At 53.4% G+C, this 20,790-nt stretch overlaps 1 protein-coding gene across 2 annotated transcripts; it reads left to right on the top strand.

Annotated features, from left to right (window-relative positions):
• Positions 1-550: 550 nt before the first annotated feature.
• Positions 551-20,411, top strand: LOC142417025 (opsin-5-like). 2 transcript variants are annotated; one of them, XM_075517279.1, is made up of 7 exons: positions 551-2,653; positions 9,587-9,734; positions 11,592-11,679; positions 13,340-13,502; positions 14,132-14,259; positions 16,175-16,503; positions 17,347-20,411. In XM_075517279.1, the coding sequence occupies exons 2-7, from the start codon at positions 9,732-9,734 to the stop codon at positions 17,899-17,901; spliced, it is 1,266 nt and encodes a 421-aa protein (XP_075373394.1). In that variant the 5' UTR covers positions 551-2,653; positions 9,587-9,731; the 3' UTR covers positions 17,902-20,411. The 2 variants fall into 2 exon arrangements, with proteins under 2 accessions (XP_075373394.1, XP_075373395.1); XM_075517280.1 differs by lacking the exon at positions 551-2,653 and adding an exon at positions 4,291-7,597.
• Positions 20,412-20,790: the final 379 nt, after the last annotated feature.

The following is a 20,790-nucleotide window of genomic DNA, read 5'->3' as shown; positions in this document are numbered from 1 at the left end:
GAGCTGGCTGAAAGCTTTAGGGGGCGAGTCGTGTAGTTCTTTGGCTATAATATGACTTATTGGGTTCCTCTGGACAGGCAGATGTAGCATGTGTACACAGGTGTGTGCATGTGCCTGTGCATTTTCTTCCCCTACCAGCTTCCCTTGGCTGAAGAAGAGCCCAGATACCCATTTTGAAGAGCCATAATAATTTGATTTCATTTGTTTGTTTCCATTTTGAAGTTCTTTGCAAGAAAAACAGCCCATAAGCTTTATTTCAAAGGTAAAAGCTGAAACTCTTGCTCCTAGGTTCGGAGGCTGGCGTTTTTAAAGGGGAGGTCCTACCAGCTGCTGCAATGTCCTTCTGGCTCACCTGTGAGCAGGGGAGTTCCCCTGTCCCTGGGCTCACTGCCATTCCCCGCAGTTTTCTGCAATTATGCTGCAAATTCTGTGATCATATGCTTAAAAACCTAAATGTTTAATTACATGAAAAAGCTTGTTTGATTTGATTAGCACAGACTTACAAAAGCATCTAGAGAAAGTATCTTCCAACAGGGAAGGTGTTCTTGACAGGAGAACAGGCTTAAACAGGCATTTAGAGAGTTAAACCCTGGTCCCTTTTTGAGGCGTAGCTGGAAACTGAGACCTTAGACCAACAGGATCTGATGTACAAAGCCACCTCAGCTGGTGCAAATGGGCTCCAGTGGATTAGGAGCAAAACCAAGTACTTTTAGTCTTGAGATTTAACACAGACAGTGTAGACGTCTTCAGGATGTGACCAAAGAGGAATCAAAAACTTCTGGTTAGCCTTTGCCTGTGGCCCACGGGGCAGAGAGGGAGAGACAGAGAAAAATGAAACAGGGTTACAGTCCCAATGCTATGATTAATGTTGGTGTTGAAAGGGGAACAGGGCTCTCTGAGTTGCCTGCCTAATCACAGACTGTAACCTGCTTGGCAAGTCTTCTCCACTTTAGACTCTCCTGGCTGGCAGGCAGAAATAGTAGGTCTGGGACAGGTGACATTGTGTAGGTTTGACATACCTCTTCTGTTGTCTTTGTAATGCTGCCAGCGTCCCGTGGTCATTTTCTGTTGATGGGGCTCTTGTTCCTTTGGGGAACTGATAGCGTGAATATTCATTCTTTCTTTCTGGTTGTTTTTTTGGGGAGAGAGGGAGGAAGAAGAAGGGAGAGCTTAAAAAACAAAATTAGATGGTTGAGATAACACAGGCTATACTGAAATCTCTAGGATTCACAGCAAAGAATTATGCTTCAGGTCAATTTTGATTTCTAGAAATCAACCTGTTGGTTAAATCCCAGTTCAAAAGTACACCTTTAAAGACTCGCTCTGTACCTTGACTGTTGCCATAAAAAAGTAATGTTGAAAGAGTGTGGTAGGTCTGGGTTTAAGCACGGCTCACCATGTCCTTAGGCTTTAAGAAAAAAGCTGTTCCATGAACAGCCAACCTTACGAAGTCTAGTTTCCTGCAGGTTTGGTTTTCTGTCCCACCACCTCCGTAAGCCCCGGCTCCTCCATCTCTCTCGAGAAATCTCCCGCAGACAAGAAAGGAGGTAGCAAGCAGGGGTCTGCGGGCACTGCTCGATCAGCTGCCTGTCCATGGCATCTCTGCTGAGCTGTCTCACCTTCCTTTGGAGCCAGCTCTTTTGGGTCTTTCGCCACTGCACAAACCAGTCGGGAACTAAATTATCTCAAAGACTTCAATTCCTCTTCCAAATCTGGGTGAGAATGGCTGATGGAATGAAATGTTATTGGGGAGGAGGGGTGTTGCTGAGGAAAGACAGACTGAGCTGGAGGTCTGTTTCCCAAGGAAACTATGCTACAAAAATAATGCAATTGTGCAAACATACCCACAAAGTTTAGTAACTATTTGCAGTCCCTGTGTACAGCGCAGTGTGGAGTGGAAAGTGCTGCTGCTCCTATTGGAGCTTGCGACTCTGCCAAGGACTCTGTGTCCCTTGGCGTGTCACGTGTCACTGAACGTCGTGCCTCAGGTCCATCCCAGGTGAAAGGGAGAAAATGGGGCACGTTCCCTGATGGATGTTGGGCTCTTCGGGTTAACTCTGGCCATGTGCAGGGGACTGCACAACGGGGCCTCAAACTTGGCTGAGGCCTTTGTCTTTCTGGAACACAAACAACAACTAACTTTCAGTTTATAATAATCTCAGTATGTATCTATTTACATAGCTGTTTAGTCCATAAATGTTTCTCATGAAGGCTCTTTCCAGAGCACATAGAGTTCGTAAGGCTATTGCTGTGCCATTGCTCTCCATTTCTCGAGCTTCGGGGTTCCTTTCTGAAGCAAATTTAAGCACCTGAATCCAAGCTGATCAGCAGTCTTGACAAAATTTGGAGCTCTAAAAATGAGCACCAGGATTTTTTATATTGTTCCCATTTCTAACTGGCAGCCAAGGGAAAGCTTTTTTTGTGGAGAGAATTAACAAAGCGCATGGTTAAGTGATGGTCGTGACTCGTGTTTTGCCAAGCAGAGACAGGTCGAAAGATTTTGGGGAAAACAAAACCCAGCTTTGATTGGCAACAGGCTCAGCACAGCGATCCCCACCTCCTCGTCTCCTCTGTCACTCCGAGCATGTCCTTGGAGCACCTCACAGCACAGCATGGGGTCGTGCCGGGTGGCCAGCCACGTCTTCAGGGAGAGGTGAGTGAATTCCCAGCCTGCCTTCCCTGGGGGGTGGGATGGTGGCCGAGGGGAGGGAAGAGAGCGCCTGGGGATGCTGAGGCCACGGGGTGCTGCTTTAAACTACACTCCCCGTGCCTCAGTTTCCCGTGCTATGAAAATAGCGGCTCTGACGCCAGGCAGTGGGGATGTGCAGCTGGGACGGAGGGTGCCTGGGCTGAGTGCCTGGTGGGGAGCAGGGTGCAGAGGAAGGAGGGTGCCTGGGCCGAGCTGACCGTGCCAGCCCTGCAGCACAAGAGCTGCCCCGGCTGTGGGGACGGCGTCCCTCAGCCTCCCCAGCGCGGGGGCCGTGCCCATCGCCGCGGGCAGGGCAGGGCAGAGCCCGGTGCGGGCAGAGCCCGGTGCGGGCAGGGCAGGGCAGAGCCCGGTGCGGGCAGAGCCCGGTGCGGGCAGGGCAGGGCAGAGCCCGGTGCGGGCAGAGCCCGGTGCGGGCAGGACAGGGCAGGGCAGAGCCCGGGCAGGGCGCGGCGGAGCGGAGCTGTCCGCGGCCGCCGGTGCTGAGCCGCGGTGGCAGCCGCCGCGCTCCCGCGGGCGCGGACCCTGCGCCCCGCCCCGCGGAGCTGCCGCGGGAGCCCCGGCAAGTTTCTGGCGGCGGAGAGCGGAGCGGGCTGCGCCGGGGGACTCCTCCGGGAAAGGTAAGGGGGGCCCGGCCGCGGGGGAGGCGCTGCCCCGAGCATCCCCGGGAGGGACACGGTGCCCCCGAGCATCCCCGGGAGGGACACGGTGCCCCCGAGCATCCCCGGCCCTGGGTGTGGGGAGGACGCGGTCCCCGTGGGCGTCCCCAGGTGCAGGAGGGCGGGGAACCCAGCCCCGCTAGCTGCGTGCCCGGGGCTGAGAGACACACGTTCCCCCGGGGGGGTGTTGGAGCACGACACCGGGGCATGCGTGTCCCGGGGTGGGCATGGGGGACCGGCAGTGCCAGCCCTGGGTGCCACCTCTGCTCCCCGCCCGGGCGGCCTTGGGCACTGGTGCATCTGTGTGAGTGATGCATCTCACTGAGAGCTTTAGGGTGCACGTGTGCATGGGGTTGCACCCCCTCTCAAAGGGGCTTGCAAGAGTCCTGGGTGGCTAACAGAGCAGGGTGGAAAGTGGACTTGTTTTGTCTGTAACCGATGGGGGTTGGCAGCCCTGGCACAGGAAAACTCTGTAATCTACAAAGTGATTTCAGGTAGGGGACTGAGGGCTGCCTTTTCTCACACTGCAATCTGTCCTTCACATGCTGAGCAATCACTGTGCTATGCTCTTTTGCTCTTCTATGACTTTTTAAGGCTTGCTTTATTTGCTAGGCAGGCAGCAGTGTCTAAGCTTCTCCTGTGCTAGGAATTGCAGAAATCGATTCTGCTATTTACTATTGAAAGAGACGGGATGTCAGCTGAGTTTCCAGGCTCATCAGGTTTCCTCCTCCTCTCCAAGAAAGGCTCTGGCTTTGTGGCACGTTGACTGAAGAAGAGCAACTGTCCAAGTCTGGAGGGGGAGAGGGCAAAACCAACCATCGCACAAAATAAAATGTATGTTTTTTCAGGTAGTCAGCCAGAGTCTGTGTGATCAGGCCAGTCCCGCCATGCCAGGTATGGCATGGGATGTAGGTTTAGGTTTGATTCTTCCTGTGAGCACAAGAATAGGGTCTGGGATGCAGAATATGAGGGTTTCCTGGTAATGTACCTGTGGCAGCAGCTGCTTGGAAAACTTCATCTCATTTTGAAGTCTGATTAAATTGAGGGGAAAGGAGCTTTCACAGTCTGTCTCTTCTCAGAACAGAGTCTGAGCAATGGAGCTTAAATCAAATTCGACAGCAGCTTTGTATGCCCAAAGACTACGTGGCCAAGCAGTTTGATTTTAAAGGGCTGTGTTGTGCCGGCTGGGTAGCCCCCAATGAGACATTCTCGTCTGAAGTCCCTCCCAGAGGAGTTACAGATTTAGTCTTGATTGAGCATAGTCACATTTTTGAAATGTTTTTGAGTTGGAAGAAAACTCCAGCAGCTGTTTCTGTCAGAAATTAGTGTGAATGTGTTTAGTACCTGCACTCATGCTTCTGCAGCTCGTGATTCTCCACTAAATACGACAGCACAGGGAAAGGCTTGTGCAAGCTTCCCCCTCCTTCACACGCTTACCTGAGGGAGCATCTTAGAGAGAGGGAGGCCTTTGGGCAGGTTTCCAGCAGGCAAGCAGAACCACAACAGGTTTGTGAATTGGCAGGGAAGCAGGTTACACACCGTCTTGTTTCAACAAGGGTAAAGACCATGTAAGCACCTCCTGGGGCCAAGTATGAAGAGGTCGCAGCATCCCCCTCACAGAGGAGCTCAAATAAGTGCACCACCGGTGAAAGCAGCAGGGGAAAGTCTGAGATTTTTGCAATAGTTTTTGTACTGATCCTAGTTTATTATTTACTTTCAGACAGAAAAATGATAGCTCTCCATATTTATTGTCCACGTGTCAATGACATCAGCATATCTATCAGTGCAAGAGATGCATTTTTATCATTCTCTGTATTACAGTGAGAGATGTGTGCTTTACAAATAGCTCAAGCACACCCATAAAAATAAGGCCTATCCCAAGTAATATATCAGAAACAGAAGTTCCTCTCCCCTGGATGATGGTTACTTTTTGCCAGCTTGATCTCACAGGACATCTGTAGCTCCCGGGATGTATTGCAGGATGGAGACCTGCCAGAGTTCTGAAGGAAATGAAGTCCTGCAAGCTTTGCCAGTTCTCGCCTTCCTTTGCTGCGTATGTGCATGCACGCTGAGGAGCAGGAACAATTCCTTCCAGACGGTTTATGCTGGGCCTTGCCCTGGCTTGTCACCAGTGCAGCTGTGTGACCATGGTCCCTCCTTTTTCCCAGGCTCCATGTTCTTAATACACGTATGCTTTGCTGAAGCATCTCGGAGAGCTGGTGTGCGTGTGCTGTGTTCAGCACGTCTGCTTCCCAGGGCTCTTGAGGAAGAATGAAATATGGCCTAGGGGAGAACTATGCATTATGAGAATTTCAGGAATGATTTGCTCAGCCCTAAATAAAGGTTGTTTCCAATTAGGTTAATGAAAGACATCATTCTCATGGCCAGAGTCACTTGGTCTGGTACAGGGAGGTATAAATCACCTGTCCCTGTACCACGGACACTCTTTACCCTCCAAAGAGCACAGGAGAGTGAGGGAGATTGTTTTCACTGTGCTGTGAAGCATTTATATCCAAGGTGCTCTGTGGAGGAGATGAACCCAGCAGCCCCCTTTCACCACCAGCGCTATGTCCTCCTGCCCACCCATAGTACAAGGGGAGCTGCCAGTGTCCAGCACCTCGACATCCTCCTCTCCTGCTGGATTCACTCTCCTCTGCACCAACTTTGCTGCCAGGGTGAGTGACTCCCAGTCCCATTCCTGGGTGCCACTCTGCAGCCTGGGACATCACTCCAGCACTCTGACCCCTGGGCTGGGTCTTGCCCACCTTGCACCGTTGCAGGGCTCTCATCACCAGAAACTGCAGCTCCCTTCCTTGCAGCCTGATGTGTGTAGGGATGGTCAGAGCAACAAGCAACGCTGAAGGTACTTGTATGGACAAGTGGTGTAACTCAGTGCCCCAGACAGAGCTAGCCTGATGGTGTGTGCATTTATCCCAAAGGCATAGGCTCGTATCTTAGTGCATGCATCCACAATGTGGATGGGAGCATGGGAGCTCGCCTCTGGGAGCTCTGTCCATTTTTTATCTGCTTGTGGTTAAGGGGAAAGAAAGAGTCTCAAGAAATTCTGAAGAGAAACTTAGCAGCTGATGAATATGGAGCAAACCCTCCTCCCTCCTTCCCTTTCCACATCCACAGTGCCATACTGTGGGTCTAATAACTTGGTGGTTTTCTAATAAATTTAACCTTAGCATCAATTAAAATGCTTTGGCACACAAGGAAGGGAGAGGTGGGCTTCTACGGGCATTCATCATAGAAAACACATTGAGATTGGATTTTCATTAGCTGTGAAATTAAATACTCTGAAGCAGCTTTTTCACCCTGACAATTATGAATATGCATTGGAGTGATGTTCTCACCCTGGTCTGTCTGTTCCTGCATGTGCTGGTGAGGAAGAAAGCCCGTTTCCTCACAAACCTTTTAGAGGGTGGCCTGAAAAAGGGAGAAGTTGGGCTCCAACCTTTTCTGCTTCCTTGTGATGGAGAAATCTCATCCGATAGCTTTTCCGCAGCATCCTGTCAGTACTGCCTGCTCTCTTCAGTTAAAGCCTTAGATCTCCTAGTTGTCTGTCTTGCAGCCAGCAAACTTTAGTCTTCCACTAAAGCCTAGATTTGCCATTGCTGCTTTTTCTTAAGATAAAATGACTCACAAGGTTTTAAACAAAACCTGAACACAAGCCCCATTTATTTTGCTATTCTTTATGAGTCAGTGCATAGTATGGCGAGGATTTGAGGCTAGGGACAAGATTTGCACAGAGCAGGTGAAGAAAGGTTGGGAAATGCTTCCCTTTTTCCTGCTAGGGATCTCCAGCACTTGTGTTCAACAAGTCGGGATTGTCAGTGAAAATCGCAAGGGATAACCTAAGTCTCCACTGGACAGTCAATAAAGGGAGAGATTCGGCCTGAATCCTGGGTGCGAAAGCACTTGGAGTGCTTGCAAGGGGCTCACGTCACAGGGTCAGTACCAGGTATCCAGGAACATCCTTTATTGAAATGACTGATCTTGTAAAGGGAGAAAACAATCATGTCCCACCTCCAGAGCCACTGTGCTCACCTCCTGAATGATTTTGTAGTCTCTCTGCAATTAAGCAGTGCGTACTCGATGCCCAGAGCCTGGCTTGCACTGAGGTGTAACCTCGCGGGAGAGCAGCCGTTGAGCTGGTTTCTGCAGGTTGCCCTTGCAGAGGGAGCACACCAAAGTCACAGTGCCTGAGGCTACCCAGCTCCCAGAAAAGGTAACAACAGTTTTGCTATTTCTTTAATATCTGCTGAAAGATGGGCCCAGCACAGACTGGGGCGAGGAAGGACAGCTTAAAGCTGCCTGGCGTCACCTCTGTGCTGGTGCCTCTGTCTGGGATTCAGGGGCTTCGCTCAGGATTCCTGTCAACTCAATTCCCCAAGCTCCTGGGGAGCAAAGGGGAAAGGCAACCCTGGCTGGACACCAGCACGTCCCACTGCTTCGGTCGGGCAGGCAGGGAGGAGCTTCCCGGAGCTGCAGGTGCCATCAGTCATGCTGAGGACACAGAGAGGGGACAGTCACCTTCAACATAAACCTGTAAGTGAAAGCCTGCGAGCAGGTGACGCGCTGAGCGAACTGAGTTACTCTGGGACACTTTTAGTGTGGTGCAAGCGCAGAAAGATCAGGCAGTGAATTGCTTCCTTAGGTATCCAGCGCAGGCTGAGGACTGGCACGCAGCTTCCCAAGTTAATATTAGCTGGGATAATTTCCTGCCTAAACCCTTTTCCCTCTAAGCAGAGCTCAGGGTGGACCTTGGCCCACTGCTGCTCAGACTCCAACCTTGCGTGCCCTGGTAATTATGTTGCGTAGACGTTTACAGGGATGACCAGGGTGTTTGCACTCTGCCCAGAGCAGCTAGAAAGCCCAAGTGAGCGGATGGAGGTTACAGTGACTTCTCATAACCTTCTCATGAGCAGCATCTGCTGCTGTGGGACCACGCTGACAGGGCTTGGTGCTCTGCACTGTGACCAGGCAAGATGAACAGGGAGAGGGTAGGAGGGGTGTAAAGCAAGCACATTGTGAATTATGTTTGCTAAGAAAAGCAAATTGATGCAGCTGAACTATATCATGCAAATGAGAGCATTCAAATGTGTTAGAGTGGTCCAAGGCTACCCCAGTGCCAAAGCAGAACTGAGAGAGCAACGTCCACCAGCCAGGAAAGCATAAGGAAAAGCAGATCGGGGGAGCGTGCACCTGCAAAGTGTGTGCTGGGCTGGCAAGGAGAAGTCCTCCAACTCAGCTCGCTGCTCCGACACCAACACTATATTATTTAAAGTAGGAAGCCTCTAAGATGCAAACATTAATGTTTTCCTTACATATTTTATCAGGCAGTTATTAAACGGTAATGAATTTTTAAGGGTGAACATCACAAGTGCATGTACATAAATACAAGTAATGACGTACGAGAAGTTGCTGTCCGGTATTTGTACGTACTGGTAACAAGACAGGGGACATTTGATATGTTCAAGTAGCAAGCTAGCTGTGTGGCTGTCAGCCTGCTTGGGCAATCACACTGCTTGGTGCTTTTTCCCATAGGTGCTTGCATATCAAACCCCAAGGGCCAGCAGCCTCTTCCAAGCCGGCAGATAATAGCTGGAGTTTAGTTTCTTGGTAAAGCGCACGCTGTTGTTAAATGAATGCTTTGTTTTGCACAACAAAAGATTGGAAAAATCCCAGGTGTGGTGGTCACTTCTCCAAAGTGAAAGATGGTGGCAGGAAGCTCTTTTGTACTAGGAAACCCAAACAGAAGTGGTTAGACCTCCTGGCTGTGTGTGTTTGCCTTCATGATGTCCATACAGTGCCACAGACCAGACTCTCCAGACCCAGGCAGGAGGATGGGGCATTTCAAACTAGTCCAGTATCTCTTTCGCATCGCCAAAAGCCAATAAATGAGTTGGGAAAGGAGGCAAGTGTGCCACACAGCTTCCTGAGAGCCTTGTCCGTTTCGCAGGATGATGTAAATGGAGCTTAATTTAAAATCACATTTGCATCAAGCTGTCAAACCAGTAACCTGGGCAAAACATGTCTCAAGGATGTGGGAGTCTGCCAGCAGTGCAAGGGCTTTGGCCACGTCTACTAGAGTGACCGAGCCAAAACCTGGCTTGCTGTTGCTCCTTCTGTCTTCAGTGCATGACACCTCTTTCTGTGTAGTACACATACTTGCCAGGACTGTTTTGCACAGACCAGTTCTCTTGCTTTCCACCAGCTCTGTTCATAAGGGGAGCAGGAACCATCCAGAGAGGCCAGAAGTTCAACAGAGTGAACCGAGAACCACGGATGACCATTGCAGCTCCCATTGACTAAATTAACCAGCATCCTGCCTGGCCTGCAGACACAACTCCATCATACTCATGGTATGTAGGCACCGACCACAAAAATATTTGATTGCTTAACATCAGATGCTTGAGATAGGCTCACTGAAAAGTAGCGAGTGGGACTATGTGAGCTGTAAACATCCCACAGGTTGTGTGCCCACCTAACCCAAGAAAGCCATGAAGTAGGCCAGAGGAACCGTGGTCCATCGATATTTGGCTGTATGGGCCAGTAACACAGAAAATGAAGAACTATTGGCAGGATCTCTTGGCAGTTTAACACCAATTAGTGTTTTAAAATAAATTTACACTCAAAGCTAATTTACTCATTACTTCAAGTAATTAGCTCCATCTGTCTGAATGCAGCCTTGGATGTGAGGCGGGCATTTTCAACCGGGTACAGATAACAAGGGCAGTTGCTCTGTTTGTGAAGTCCATGTCAGCAACTCATGGAAAGAAAGGCTCCGTCTCCCACGGCTCTTGGCCCACTCGATAGTCCCAAGCCGCCTCATGGCAGTTAGAGGTCAGGGAGGCATCTGTGCTGGGACAGTATTTTTATTCTCCTCCTCCCCATAAGGCCAAATGTGTTCCCTGTTCCAGCTCGCAGCACGGCCCTATGAAGACTAGGCTACGGGGCAGGAATAAGCAGCCCGTTGCCACTTGTGAGGGTTAAACCGTGCCCGGGCTGGCCCCAGCTGCCTTCCCCTCCCCAGCCCCTGCCCCTGGCAGGGCACTGTGTTCGGTTCTCCCACAGCGTGCAGGTTGCACCTTGGGGAAGCAGGCAGGAATACTGCATGCATTAAACATCCCAGCAAGCAAGCTAACAGCTATCGAAACATATAATTAAACCATTATTTTCTCTCCCCCCCTCTCTTTTTTTTTTCTTCACCTGAACAAAATATTTTTCCATTTATTTGTTATCAGTGAAGGGAGTGAATATACTGAAATGTCTGCTGTTCTGCTCTACTACCCCCTATTAACTTCCTAAGCACTTGGGAACCTTTGGCTCAGCTGCACGAAATAACAGGGAAACTAATTAGGCCAATAAAACTCAATGATTGAGTCAGGCACCCCAAGAAAGGGAATGACTTTTTACTACTATTTTTTTTTTGTTAATACATGTATTCACCCTCAAGTTCTTCACCGCCTGCACGGCTGGCAGCACAGATCAGGTTTAGTTACAGCTGAAGGAGGAAGGTCCCAGCCAGGTGCAGTGATGATTGCGGTGACAATTCCTTTCTGTCCCCAGCTGTGGGGTCTCCTGGGCTGGGGTTTGACGAACAGATTGTAACAAGTCCCCTTGTCTGCACAGGCCCTTCTCGGCACACACAGCGCGTGTCTCACAGTAGAGGCAATTAATACGCTGCCGGGATGGCACATGAACAGGTCTTGGCTCCATCGCAAGGGCAGTTTGGGCCAAGTCTCTCTGCTGATGTGGGCACAGGGACAGGCAGAGGCACGTGAAGGACGGGGCAAGCCTGGAGGAGGTGGGGGACTTCGGAGAACACGAAGCCTCCAGCTCTGAGCAGCCGGTCCCCATGTCCAAACACGCAGCGCCTGCTGCAGTCAGCACAAGGCTGAGAATTGCAAAGAAAATTTAGATCCAAAGGCTAATGCTAATCAGTAAAAATCTGTAATTGAAGAAATGGTAATCAAGTGAGATTACCAGCCTGATCCTATTATCGGCCCCCTGCCCAGCCGGTTAGGTCAGTGCTGCACGCAGCGCTAACAAAGCCACCTCCCGCAGTGGTGGGGCCGGAGGGCTGCACGCTGCTGGCTTGGTTGCAGCACCGTGCCAGGAGCGTGTCGCAGAGCTGTCCTCCCTGGGAACAGAGGCAGCCGAGCACTCCTTCATTAGCCAAAATTCACTCTCACTGGTATTTGTATCTTGCTTTGCAGATGGGAAATACGTCCAATGCCTCGTTGTTCATCTCCACCTTATCGGAGAGAGAAGACCTGATTTTTGGCACGCTCTATTTAGTCTTTGGTAAGGAAAGACAGGCTGTGATACCTGTGTCCCTGCTGCGGGCAGCCCAGGTGCCTGCCGGCCTGCCAGAGACATTCAGGCCTTTTGCAGTCACTGATGCTTCCAGAAGTGTTCAGCCATTAGCAGAATAACCAAACTGGCCCTTCCCACGTTAGCCCTCCCCACCTTACTCAAAAGGGTGATCTGGCCAAAGCCTGGTGACTGCATTCCCCTCTCAGGGGAACTGCAAGTACCAGTTATGTTTTTAAATATTTGGAAAGTTAAAGAACAACCTTTGAGGAACATGCTGTAACTCCTACTGCAGCCACCCGATGTGAGACGGATAGGGACTCTGTTAGCATTGCCAGCTTCATGACTATTGAAGGTGATTTGGCCCTCCAGCTGGCCCTTGCTTTCCGCAGAAGATGCTGGTGAATGTCCTGTGGTTTGGCGTTAGTGGCACTGAAAAGCCAGCGGGCAAAACTGAGGGGCTGGGACGTGCTCTGAGGTGGCCTAGACCTGGTTGGTGTGGGCCAGAAGTGAATGATGGGCAAAGAAAAGCTGTCCAATTTGCTGAGCCCTGAGCATGTTGTCTCCCAAATGCTAGAAGTTTTTCATGCCTGCAAGCATGGGGAACCCAAGGGGTGCTCACGCCACTGGGACTGCCAGCAGTCGTATAGGCGCCTGCAGCTCCTAGGAGTTAGTAAAGCTAATCAAATGTACTTAGTGCAGATGTGAGACTAGCTCTGTGGGAAGAACGCCTCGCGAGGCTGGGAGCAAGGACAAACATCTCGGTACTCTACCCTCCAGTGACTCTAAAGCCTCCAAAGCCCTGGATTTGGCCAGGTCTTGCATGGGAATCCTGTTCCTGAGAGGAACTTCAGTGCTGGCCATTCAGCAGCTTTGGAAGCTGGTGCTTAACATGATATTTAATTTACAGCCTAATCCATTAGGGAGAAACTCTTGTCCTACCCAACCTGCCCCAAGAGCAGCAAAGATTCCCCTTCTGAGGACACTGAAACCGCTTTTCAATGAAAGCACAATTACGTAATTAAAAAAAGAGAGAAAGCCCTTGTTATAAAATTTTAATCACCACTGTTGTTTTAAATACACTAATAGCAAACAAAGAGCCTTCTTTTGTTTAGTCTGGATTTTCCTTGATCTCCATAATGCCTTTCTTCTTGTTTATTTTGTTACCATGATATTGGACAACACGGACTCACAGGAGTGACATTGCCAGGAAGAAATTAAAAAGGCGAAGGGGCCCAGCTCCTTGGCCTCACATCAGAAGAGCAGTCGCACAAAGCTCCCGTTATTTATCTAGCTGGAAGGAAGTGCCCCCCTTGCTCCTTCCAGCTGGAAGAAGTGACTCTTCTCAGGCCAGATCCTGCACCCGGAGCCCATTGCAGTCTCATCCCATCACTGCCCTCCTACCAAACACCTCTGTAGGATCTCAGGAAGGGGAAGGGATCAAATTCAATGTAAAGCAGCTCCAGATGTGCTCACAGAGCTCTGCGGGTCCCGTGGGCTCCCCTGCTCAGCCCGCTCTGGAGAGGGAAGCCTGGAGCCCTTTCCACCCTCTGTAGACATCTCCGCTGTTTGCTTCCAAACATCTCAAGGTGATCCTGGCTCCTTTCCCAGCTCTGTTACATACAGCACTGTTCCTCTGCCTTCCCCACAGGTATCATGTCCCTCTCTGGGAACTCGCTGCTCTTGCTGGTGGCCTATCAGAAGAGGTCCATGCTGAAGCCTGCTGAGTTCTTCATCGTCAACCTGGCCATCAGTGACCTGAGCATGACAGTGACACTCTTCCCCTTGGCCACCTCCTCCTTCTTTGCACACAGGTACCTTGTGGAAGTGGCTCTGCACTGGCCAATGGCCCTGGGTGCAGTTTGCAAACCTTATCTTGAAACGGGGAGATCCCTGACAGGGGTCCGGAGGGACCCAAGGAGTCAGGCTGGCGGCACTGGGGCACCGTGTAACCTCACAGACGTCCATCCCACAGCAGGGTGGCTTGCTGTTCCCCTCCACCTTACCACACAGACTTGCTGTACCAGCGGTTTGGTGGTGGGTTTCTGAGCCGGCACCCCCATGGCACGGGCACTGCAGTGGTGTGCGCCGGCATGGACCAGGGCAGCTCCCGCACCCATGGCTCCATCTCTGCCTGTCACTGCGACGCTTAGGGAACAAATTAGGGACAAGATCATGCCCATGCTTTCTTGGGCAATCAGGCGCTGATATCCGTGCAGCCCTTTGCAGCCGCCCCACGCAGTCGGCTTTGCTTTTGGTGTGGGACAAGTGGCTGATGCCCCACCACCCACTGCTGCCAGGGGAGCGGGCTGGGAAGCACCCAGCCTTCCTCCGGAGGAGGGACCGCACAGAAAATTCCCATCCAGCCGCGAGGCAGGGGCTGTCAGCCAGCTGCCCCGGGCAGAGGGAAGGGCTGCCTTTACCCGCAGGCTTTCTCTTGCAGGTGGCTGTTCAACCAGGCGGTGTGCACCCTCTACGCCTTCTGCGGGGTCTTGTTTGGGCTGTGCAGCCTCACCAGCCTGACGGTGCTCAGCACGGTTTGCTGCCTGAAGGTCTGTTACCCAGCATATGGTAGGTGCTGGGATGCGTTATCTGATCTATACATACACCCTTCTCTGTTAATGTAACCCTTTTTCTTCCTTCTCTTTTGGGCGAGATCCACCTCTTCTGAGAAAGCTTTGCCCCAGGGCAGCCTATTCCCAGGCAATACACCGGTGCAGCAGACTCTGAAGGCTTTTATCACTTGTGTATTCTGCCCCCCACCTGCCTGTGACTGTGGAGCCCCAGCACCCTGTGCCCTTGACCTGTGCATGCTTCTCAGCCGTCCCTGCCTCCAGAGCCTGCTTCACTCTAGGGCTCAGGAGCATCAGCCACAAAAGTATCAAGGGGGTTGTCCTCCCTCTGTAGAAAGTCCCAGCTGCTGTATCACAGCAGGTCACAGGGTTTTGAACATACATACAGAGATTTGAGCTTAGGCCAGAGCAGACTCTGCATCTGGGAAGCCACAGGCTCTGGCAGTGCAGGGAAGAGCCGCTTTCCCTTGTCCCTGGTGGGAGAGCCATAGGCCAAATGTGTTTAATTCACTGAAATAATTAATACAGGAGGGCTGGGTTTGCAGCCTTGTAGCTCGCTTCTGTAGCCCTGTTTTCACCTGGACTTCCTCCGCAGAGCTAATGTGAATGTTTGCAGCGCTAAGCTTGGGCACCGGCTCTTTGTGGAGGGCATGCACTGCAGAGAGCACCTGAGGAAGCGAGGGGACCCAGGGATGTCCCCTACACATTTACAGCTGCTTCTATTTGGAGTTGCTTCTTAATTTCCTCAGCTCAGCTGCTAATCCTCTATCTAGCATGTATCTTCAGAATAGACTTTGCATTAAAGACCAAAAATAGAAATAAAATGGGAAATCAAAGATACTATTTGATTCACAGACCAGCACCCCAGGGTGCATCCTTACCCCCTCTCCCGTGACTCTCTGCCTGTCTGCCCCGAGCCTGCGGCTGCTGCCAACCGCCAGCGTGCTTTGTCCCCAGCAGCTGACAGTGCCTCAAGGACGACGCTGGAGCAGAGTCACCTTGGTTATGTGCCAGCACAACAGCTCAGGAGATCACTAAAAAGGTGGAAGGAAAGATAAAGATAAAAGTTGGCTGTTAAAAGGCAGCCCAGGTACCAGTGGCTTTTCCCTGCGCAGGTTCTGCTCTCTAGATGAGCCAGTGCTTGGCAGCCTGGCACGTGGAGCTTATCTCCTCATGATGCCCTGGCCCATTTTCTGTGAGGGAATGGCTAATCTCAATGTGCTTTTAATTGCTTAGTTTCAAAGAAAAATGTTACTCCCATGTATGACTGAAGATTTAGTACTGAGCTCTTAGAAGATCAGGGATTTTTAGATTTGATGGGGGATGGGACAAAAAGTTAAAAAACCACCTTCCCCAGTGCTTCAGTCGGCCAGAGAGGAAAAGGTCCTTCAAGTGCCAGTGTCTGGGATGGCTTTGAGCAGTCCTGGAGCCAGATGTCCCTGCCCCGTGCTCAGGCTGCTGCAGCCAGGCAGCCTGCCTCCTCCCTCCCTCCCGGCTGCCCGTGGGGCCGTGGGTGCAGCGTCCCCCCGTGCCACCAGCAGCCACACGACCTCCCAGCAGTTCCTCCTAAAGCCGAGCGGCACCGCTGATCTGCCACTTGCTGCCCAGTTTGGGGCAAACCCTTACGTTTCTCTTGGCTCCTTGCTCTGGCCGCCTGCTCAAGGGGACAGGAGGATGTCCGTGTGTCCCGGGGCGCGGGGCTGAGCGCTGGTGCGGCTCTGCCCGCTCCACGGCTGCAGCGCTGCCATGCTGTGCGCAGCAGCTCCTGCCCTGCCCGGGTGGCCCCGGCCGTGTCCCAGGGTGGCTGGCCTCATCCCCCGCGCTGGAGGTGCGGGCAGCTCGGGGTCACAGCCCCTCTCTCTGCTCCCCCTCGCCCACGGGAAACCATCTTCACACCGATCCCTCTGCCGCAGGCAACAAGTTCTCGCCCTGCCATGCCGGAGTGCTGCTGCTGTGCGTCTGGGCATACGCCCTGATGTTTGCCACGGCCCCCTTGGCCGAGTGGGGCAGCTATGGCCCCGAGCCCTACGGGACAGCCTGCTGCATCACGTGGAAAGCCTCGAGCAGGGAGGCCACGCTCTACATCCTCGCCCTCTTCATCTTCTGCTACCTTCTCCCCTGCCTCCTCATCCTCGTCTCCTACTCGCTGATCCTCTGGACGGTGCGGGTGTCCCGGAGAGCCGTCAGGCAGCACACGTCCCCCCAGCGCAGAGCCCGCAGCGTGCACAGCCTGGTCGTGAAGGTAGGGGAGGGCTCGGGGTGGTGCGGGGTCTCGGGGTGCCCTCTGCCCCAGCCCACTGCCCCATGGGCAGGCGACCGCAGCGGGACCCCTTCTGCCGGCCAGCGGTGTCTGCGCTCCCGATGAATTCTCCAGGTGTTTGTATCAGTGTGGGTAATAACACATTTCTCCTCGTTTAAAGCCATCGGGTGGAGGAGTTTTCATTTTAAATTACATTGGAAAAGATCATAAAAGGAGCTTGCATGAGTCATTGTTCCCCAGACTACAAGCTAATACTATAATTTACCAAGGATATGTCAAAAAAAAAAAAAGTGGCTACACTTTAAAAAAAAAAAAACAAACCACGAAAGAAAACAGCTTGCAAGTGTGGCCTCAAAGGAAGCGTTCGTGTCTGCTTAGAGGAGGGGGGTCTGAGCGTGGCCTGTTTCCAGAGCCTCTCAGTCAGTCTGCACCCCGGCACGCAGATTGCCGGAGGGGTTTTGAGCGCTGCCAAAAGGCTGTTGGAGTCCGACGCTGGCCCGGTCCCAGCTGGGTCATTGGGTGCTTCGTACCCGTCTGCGCGGCGGGCTGAGGCAGTGCCCCAGTTTCCCACACGGGACGGGTGTGAGTCGCCCGAAGCGAGTGCAGGTTGATGCGCCCACACTGGGGCGTGCTGAGTCGCTGCCCGGATGCCTGACACCCCGACGCTCCAGCGTGACGGGGCCAGAAGGCCGAGCGCTTTCCCTGGGGATGTGACCGACTGGCCGGGGTGCCGTTGCACGTGGCTGAGTTTTGTGGGGGGCAGGTCAGCATCCCGCGTGTGCCGCAGGAGGCTCACGGCGCCGTCTCCATCTCCGTCTTTTCCAGCTGAGCATTGCTGTGTGCCTGGGGTTTCTGGCTGCCTGGACCCCTTACGCCGTTGTTGCCCTGTGGGCTGTCTTCGGCGATGCCAGCCAGGTGCCGGCGCTGGCCTTCGTGCTGTCGGCCATCTTTGCCAAGTCCTCGACGCTCTACAACCCCCTGGTGTACCTGCTCTTCAAGCCCAACTTCCAGAAGTTCCTCTCCAAGGACATGGTGCTCCTCCAGGCCATCCGCACCCTCCTCTGCTGCGGCTGCCCGAGCGCTGCGCTCCAGCCCTTCCCGTCCCCGGGGTTCGGTGACCACCCTGGGGCTTGCAGAAACTGCAACGACACTTTTGAGTGTTTCAGTAACTACCCCAAGTGCTACAAACTCCCCCCGGCGCCCGGCAGCTCACCCCGGCGCGCTGCCCTGGCCATCCTGGGCGACGGAGCCGCTTGCCAGCCGGGGCTGAAGAGGACGGTGCAGGTGATGGTGCTGGTCACGCGGAAAAGGTCGGGCCTGGGCGTTGCGAATGTGGCGGGGGAAGCCCTGCCATCGGATATCATGAAAGACCTTCTCTGAGCCCAGCCGAGCCCGGCTGTGTCCTACCAGTGCACTGGAAGACAAACCCGAACGCAGCATTTCTCTCACCTATGTATCTGATGGGTCCCCGGCATGTTCTGCAGATGAAGTGACATGAAAATTTAAGGCCAACCTTGCCCCCTCCTCTGGTTTGGCTCTTGCAACTCTGAGCCTAGTCTTTGCACTTGCAAAAAAAAAAAAAAAAAAAGACCCCAGTGCCTGAAATCTGCCCAGGGTGCAAGAGCAGGGTGCAGTTTCTCCCGCAGCTTGCTCTCTGGGCCCTTGGCCTTTGTTTTTCCATCCTGGTGCTCTGACGACAAAGTAGGAACTTGGTTGTCTTAATACACTGTGCCTGGCAGCAGGGCTGGGGGCCAGGAGGCCCCGGCGGCGTCCCGGCTCCAGCCCCACCTCCCACAGCCCCCGCTGACCATGTCCTTTCCCGTCAGGGAGCGGGGCCACGCCGCTCAGCTACCTCACTTGGGATTATGAAGCATCTTTACATACCTCTCAAGAGACTACTCTCTGTGCAGGTTGGGTTGCCCCACTCCCTCGATTTGAACGCAAACCCACCACCGTCCTATAGATCGAAATGGGAGCTTGTCTTTAGAGTAAGGATTTGGGGTTAAAATAATCCCAGTGTGAGTAATAGCAGTCCCAGGTCGTGCTCTCCAGGCAGGGAATGGCGAATCTGCAGCTGAGCACCATCCTGGAGACAGGGCTGCGGCCATAGGGTGTCTCCTGGCGGCGGGGACGACGGGACGGCTCGTGCTGCCTGCACTGCTGTGCAGGGGAGCGGCTGCCTGGGCAACAGCATCCTGCGGGCTTGTGGTCAGCATTTAGTGATTAGCGTGGTCAGTCCACCCACGGGAAGAGTCTGGGATGAAAAGGCCCAAGAAGCTGTGCAAGGGCCCGATGCAAAGCCATCGACGGAAAAGTCCCCGCGTTATCCGCTGTGGCAGGCGCGGGGCAGGCTTGCAGACGTCCCTCTCCAGCAGCGTGCTGGCAGCCCTGGGGCGAAGCTCGCCTGGGGCTGAGTTTGGGGGCTCCCCATCCCACCTCCAGCACCGAGCCGCTCGTGTGCCCAGCCTTGGCCATGGAGGGAGCTGGTTTTTCTCTGCAGGAGGTGAGTAACACGGCCAGGATGCTGAGAGAGGTTGGTTATGCCCCAAAAAACTAAAAGATGCATCCGAGGTGATGAGAAGAGTCAGTAGCAGAGGTGGGAAACGCGCTGCCCTCCGGCACCCAGCTGGCCAGTCACTCGTGGGAGTGCTTTACGTTGCCCCTGGTTAATGAACAAAACCACACCACAACCCATCGCCAGAGCTGCAGCATTAAATCATGGACGTGCTAAATGGGAATAGTGAACCATTTTCTGCACTGAGTGCTGGGAAACAGCCGCTGCCCCCGACGCCGTTGCCGGCTGCGCTCTGCCTGCCAGCTCTGCCTGCCAGCCGCCCTGCCTGTAAGCCGACCCCGAGCTCTGCCTCCTCCCTCTGCTCTCCAGATACAGATATTGCTATTTTTAGCAGCCGCTCCCAGAACCGGGATGTATCACTGCCTTTTCTTAGCACAGCTACAGCAGCCTCCTCTCTTCCGAGGACGCAGAGCACTTCACGAAAGACCCACTGGCTGCAGGGGCGTGCAGAAATCCCGGGGGGCGGGTGTGCTCCCTGGGGGAGCAGACGGCAGATGCCCACCACCGGTCATTGAAGCAACCCAGGCATTAAAAACAGGAGCTGGGCTTTTTGGCCTCAATGTTATGGCCCAGTTCCAGCGTAGGTGGCACCGGGGCCAGTGCAAGCTCTGCGGTGGGGAAAGCGGTTGCCGCATGCGTGCAGAGGCACCCAGCAAAGCAGCGAGGGGTGCTGGGGCGCGGGTGGTCCTGCCCCTGCTTTCTGTGTGTGCCGTCATTGCCGGCTGCTGCTGCACAGCTCCGATTAGCGCACGACAGCATGGCAGTCGTAGCACTTGCTTTTGTCCCTTGGTCATTTCCACTTAGCCACCTTAATTAGCAGTTTCCCCGTGACAGGAGAGGGTCACCGATACCTCTGGGGTGCACTTGCATCCTCCTGGGATGGTTTTGCCCACATGTGATACCTGCAGTGCAGAAGGTTGGGGCAGGGCAGGGCTTATGCATAAGAGCCAAGTAATAACTGGAAAGCCACGTGGGGAGCGACACTCCTGCCTTCGCTTCCTACTCCTGCTATGCAAAAACCCCCACCCAACCCAAAGATGTGCAATATTTGCAAAATGCTGCAAACAAACAAAGAAAAATCAGGGCAGCCAGTGACGAGAGAGGACAAAGTTTCCAACGTGGGTGCAGGTTTTGAGAAGGGCCAGTCACCGCCCAGCCCGGGGCATGGCTGCTCGTCCTCTTCCCACCCCCCAGCTTGGGGTGCCGCTCCCTGTGCCCCATCCCAGGTACCCCAGCACACGAGGGAATCACAAGCACGCGGTGTCTCCGCTGACTAGTCGTGTTCCAGAAATTGTACATTTTTAAAGTAAATTCACTCATGCAAAACTGGCGTTCGACTCGGTTCAGTTATGTGTTAGCGGCCGCGCTCCGGGATAAATCACAGAATCACAGAATCGTATAGGTCGGAAAAGACCTTTAAGATCATCATCATTTCCATTTAAGATGCATGGAAATATCGCTGCTGTGCCTGCCGCCGTGCCTGGCCGGGGCAGGAGAGCGTGGGCAGGTTTTGGTCCTGTGGGTGAGCGATTGCAGAGACAGGGCACGGCCGGCCGGCCGGGGCACGGCGACCCGGGCTAGCAAAGCTCTCCCCCCTCAGCAGCCGAGCCGCCCTCCTGCCGGGGCGAAGCAGCGAGGGTGCAGCGGGCAGCGATGGGCCCCGTGCGGGGGCGCCCGGCCCGCGGCGGGGCTCT

Source organism: Mycteria americana, chromosome 14 (genome assembly GCF_035582795.1).
Source record: "Mycteria americana isolate JAX WOST 10 ecotype Jacksonville Zoo and Gardens chromosome 14, USCA_MyAme_1.0, whole genome shotgun sequence".
NCBI classification, from domain to species: Eukaryota; Metazoa; Chordata; class Aves; order Ciconiiformes; family Ciconiidae; genus Mycteria; species Mycteria americana.
This window is presented reverse-complemented; position numbering and strand designations above follow the sequence as displayed.

Bases quoted from the DNA above. Each gene is read 5' to 3' on its own strand.
- LOC142417025 (XM_075517279.1), top strand. The intron at 11,680-13,339 runs GTAAGGAAAGAC...CCTTCCCCACAG, and splicing joins CACGCTCTATTTAGTCTTTG to GTATCATGTCCCTCTCTGGG. The intron at 13,503-14,131 runs GTACCTTGTGGA...TTTCTCTTGCAG, and splicing joins TCCTCCTTCTTTGCACACAG to GTGGCTGTTCAACCAGGCGG.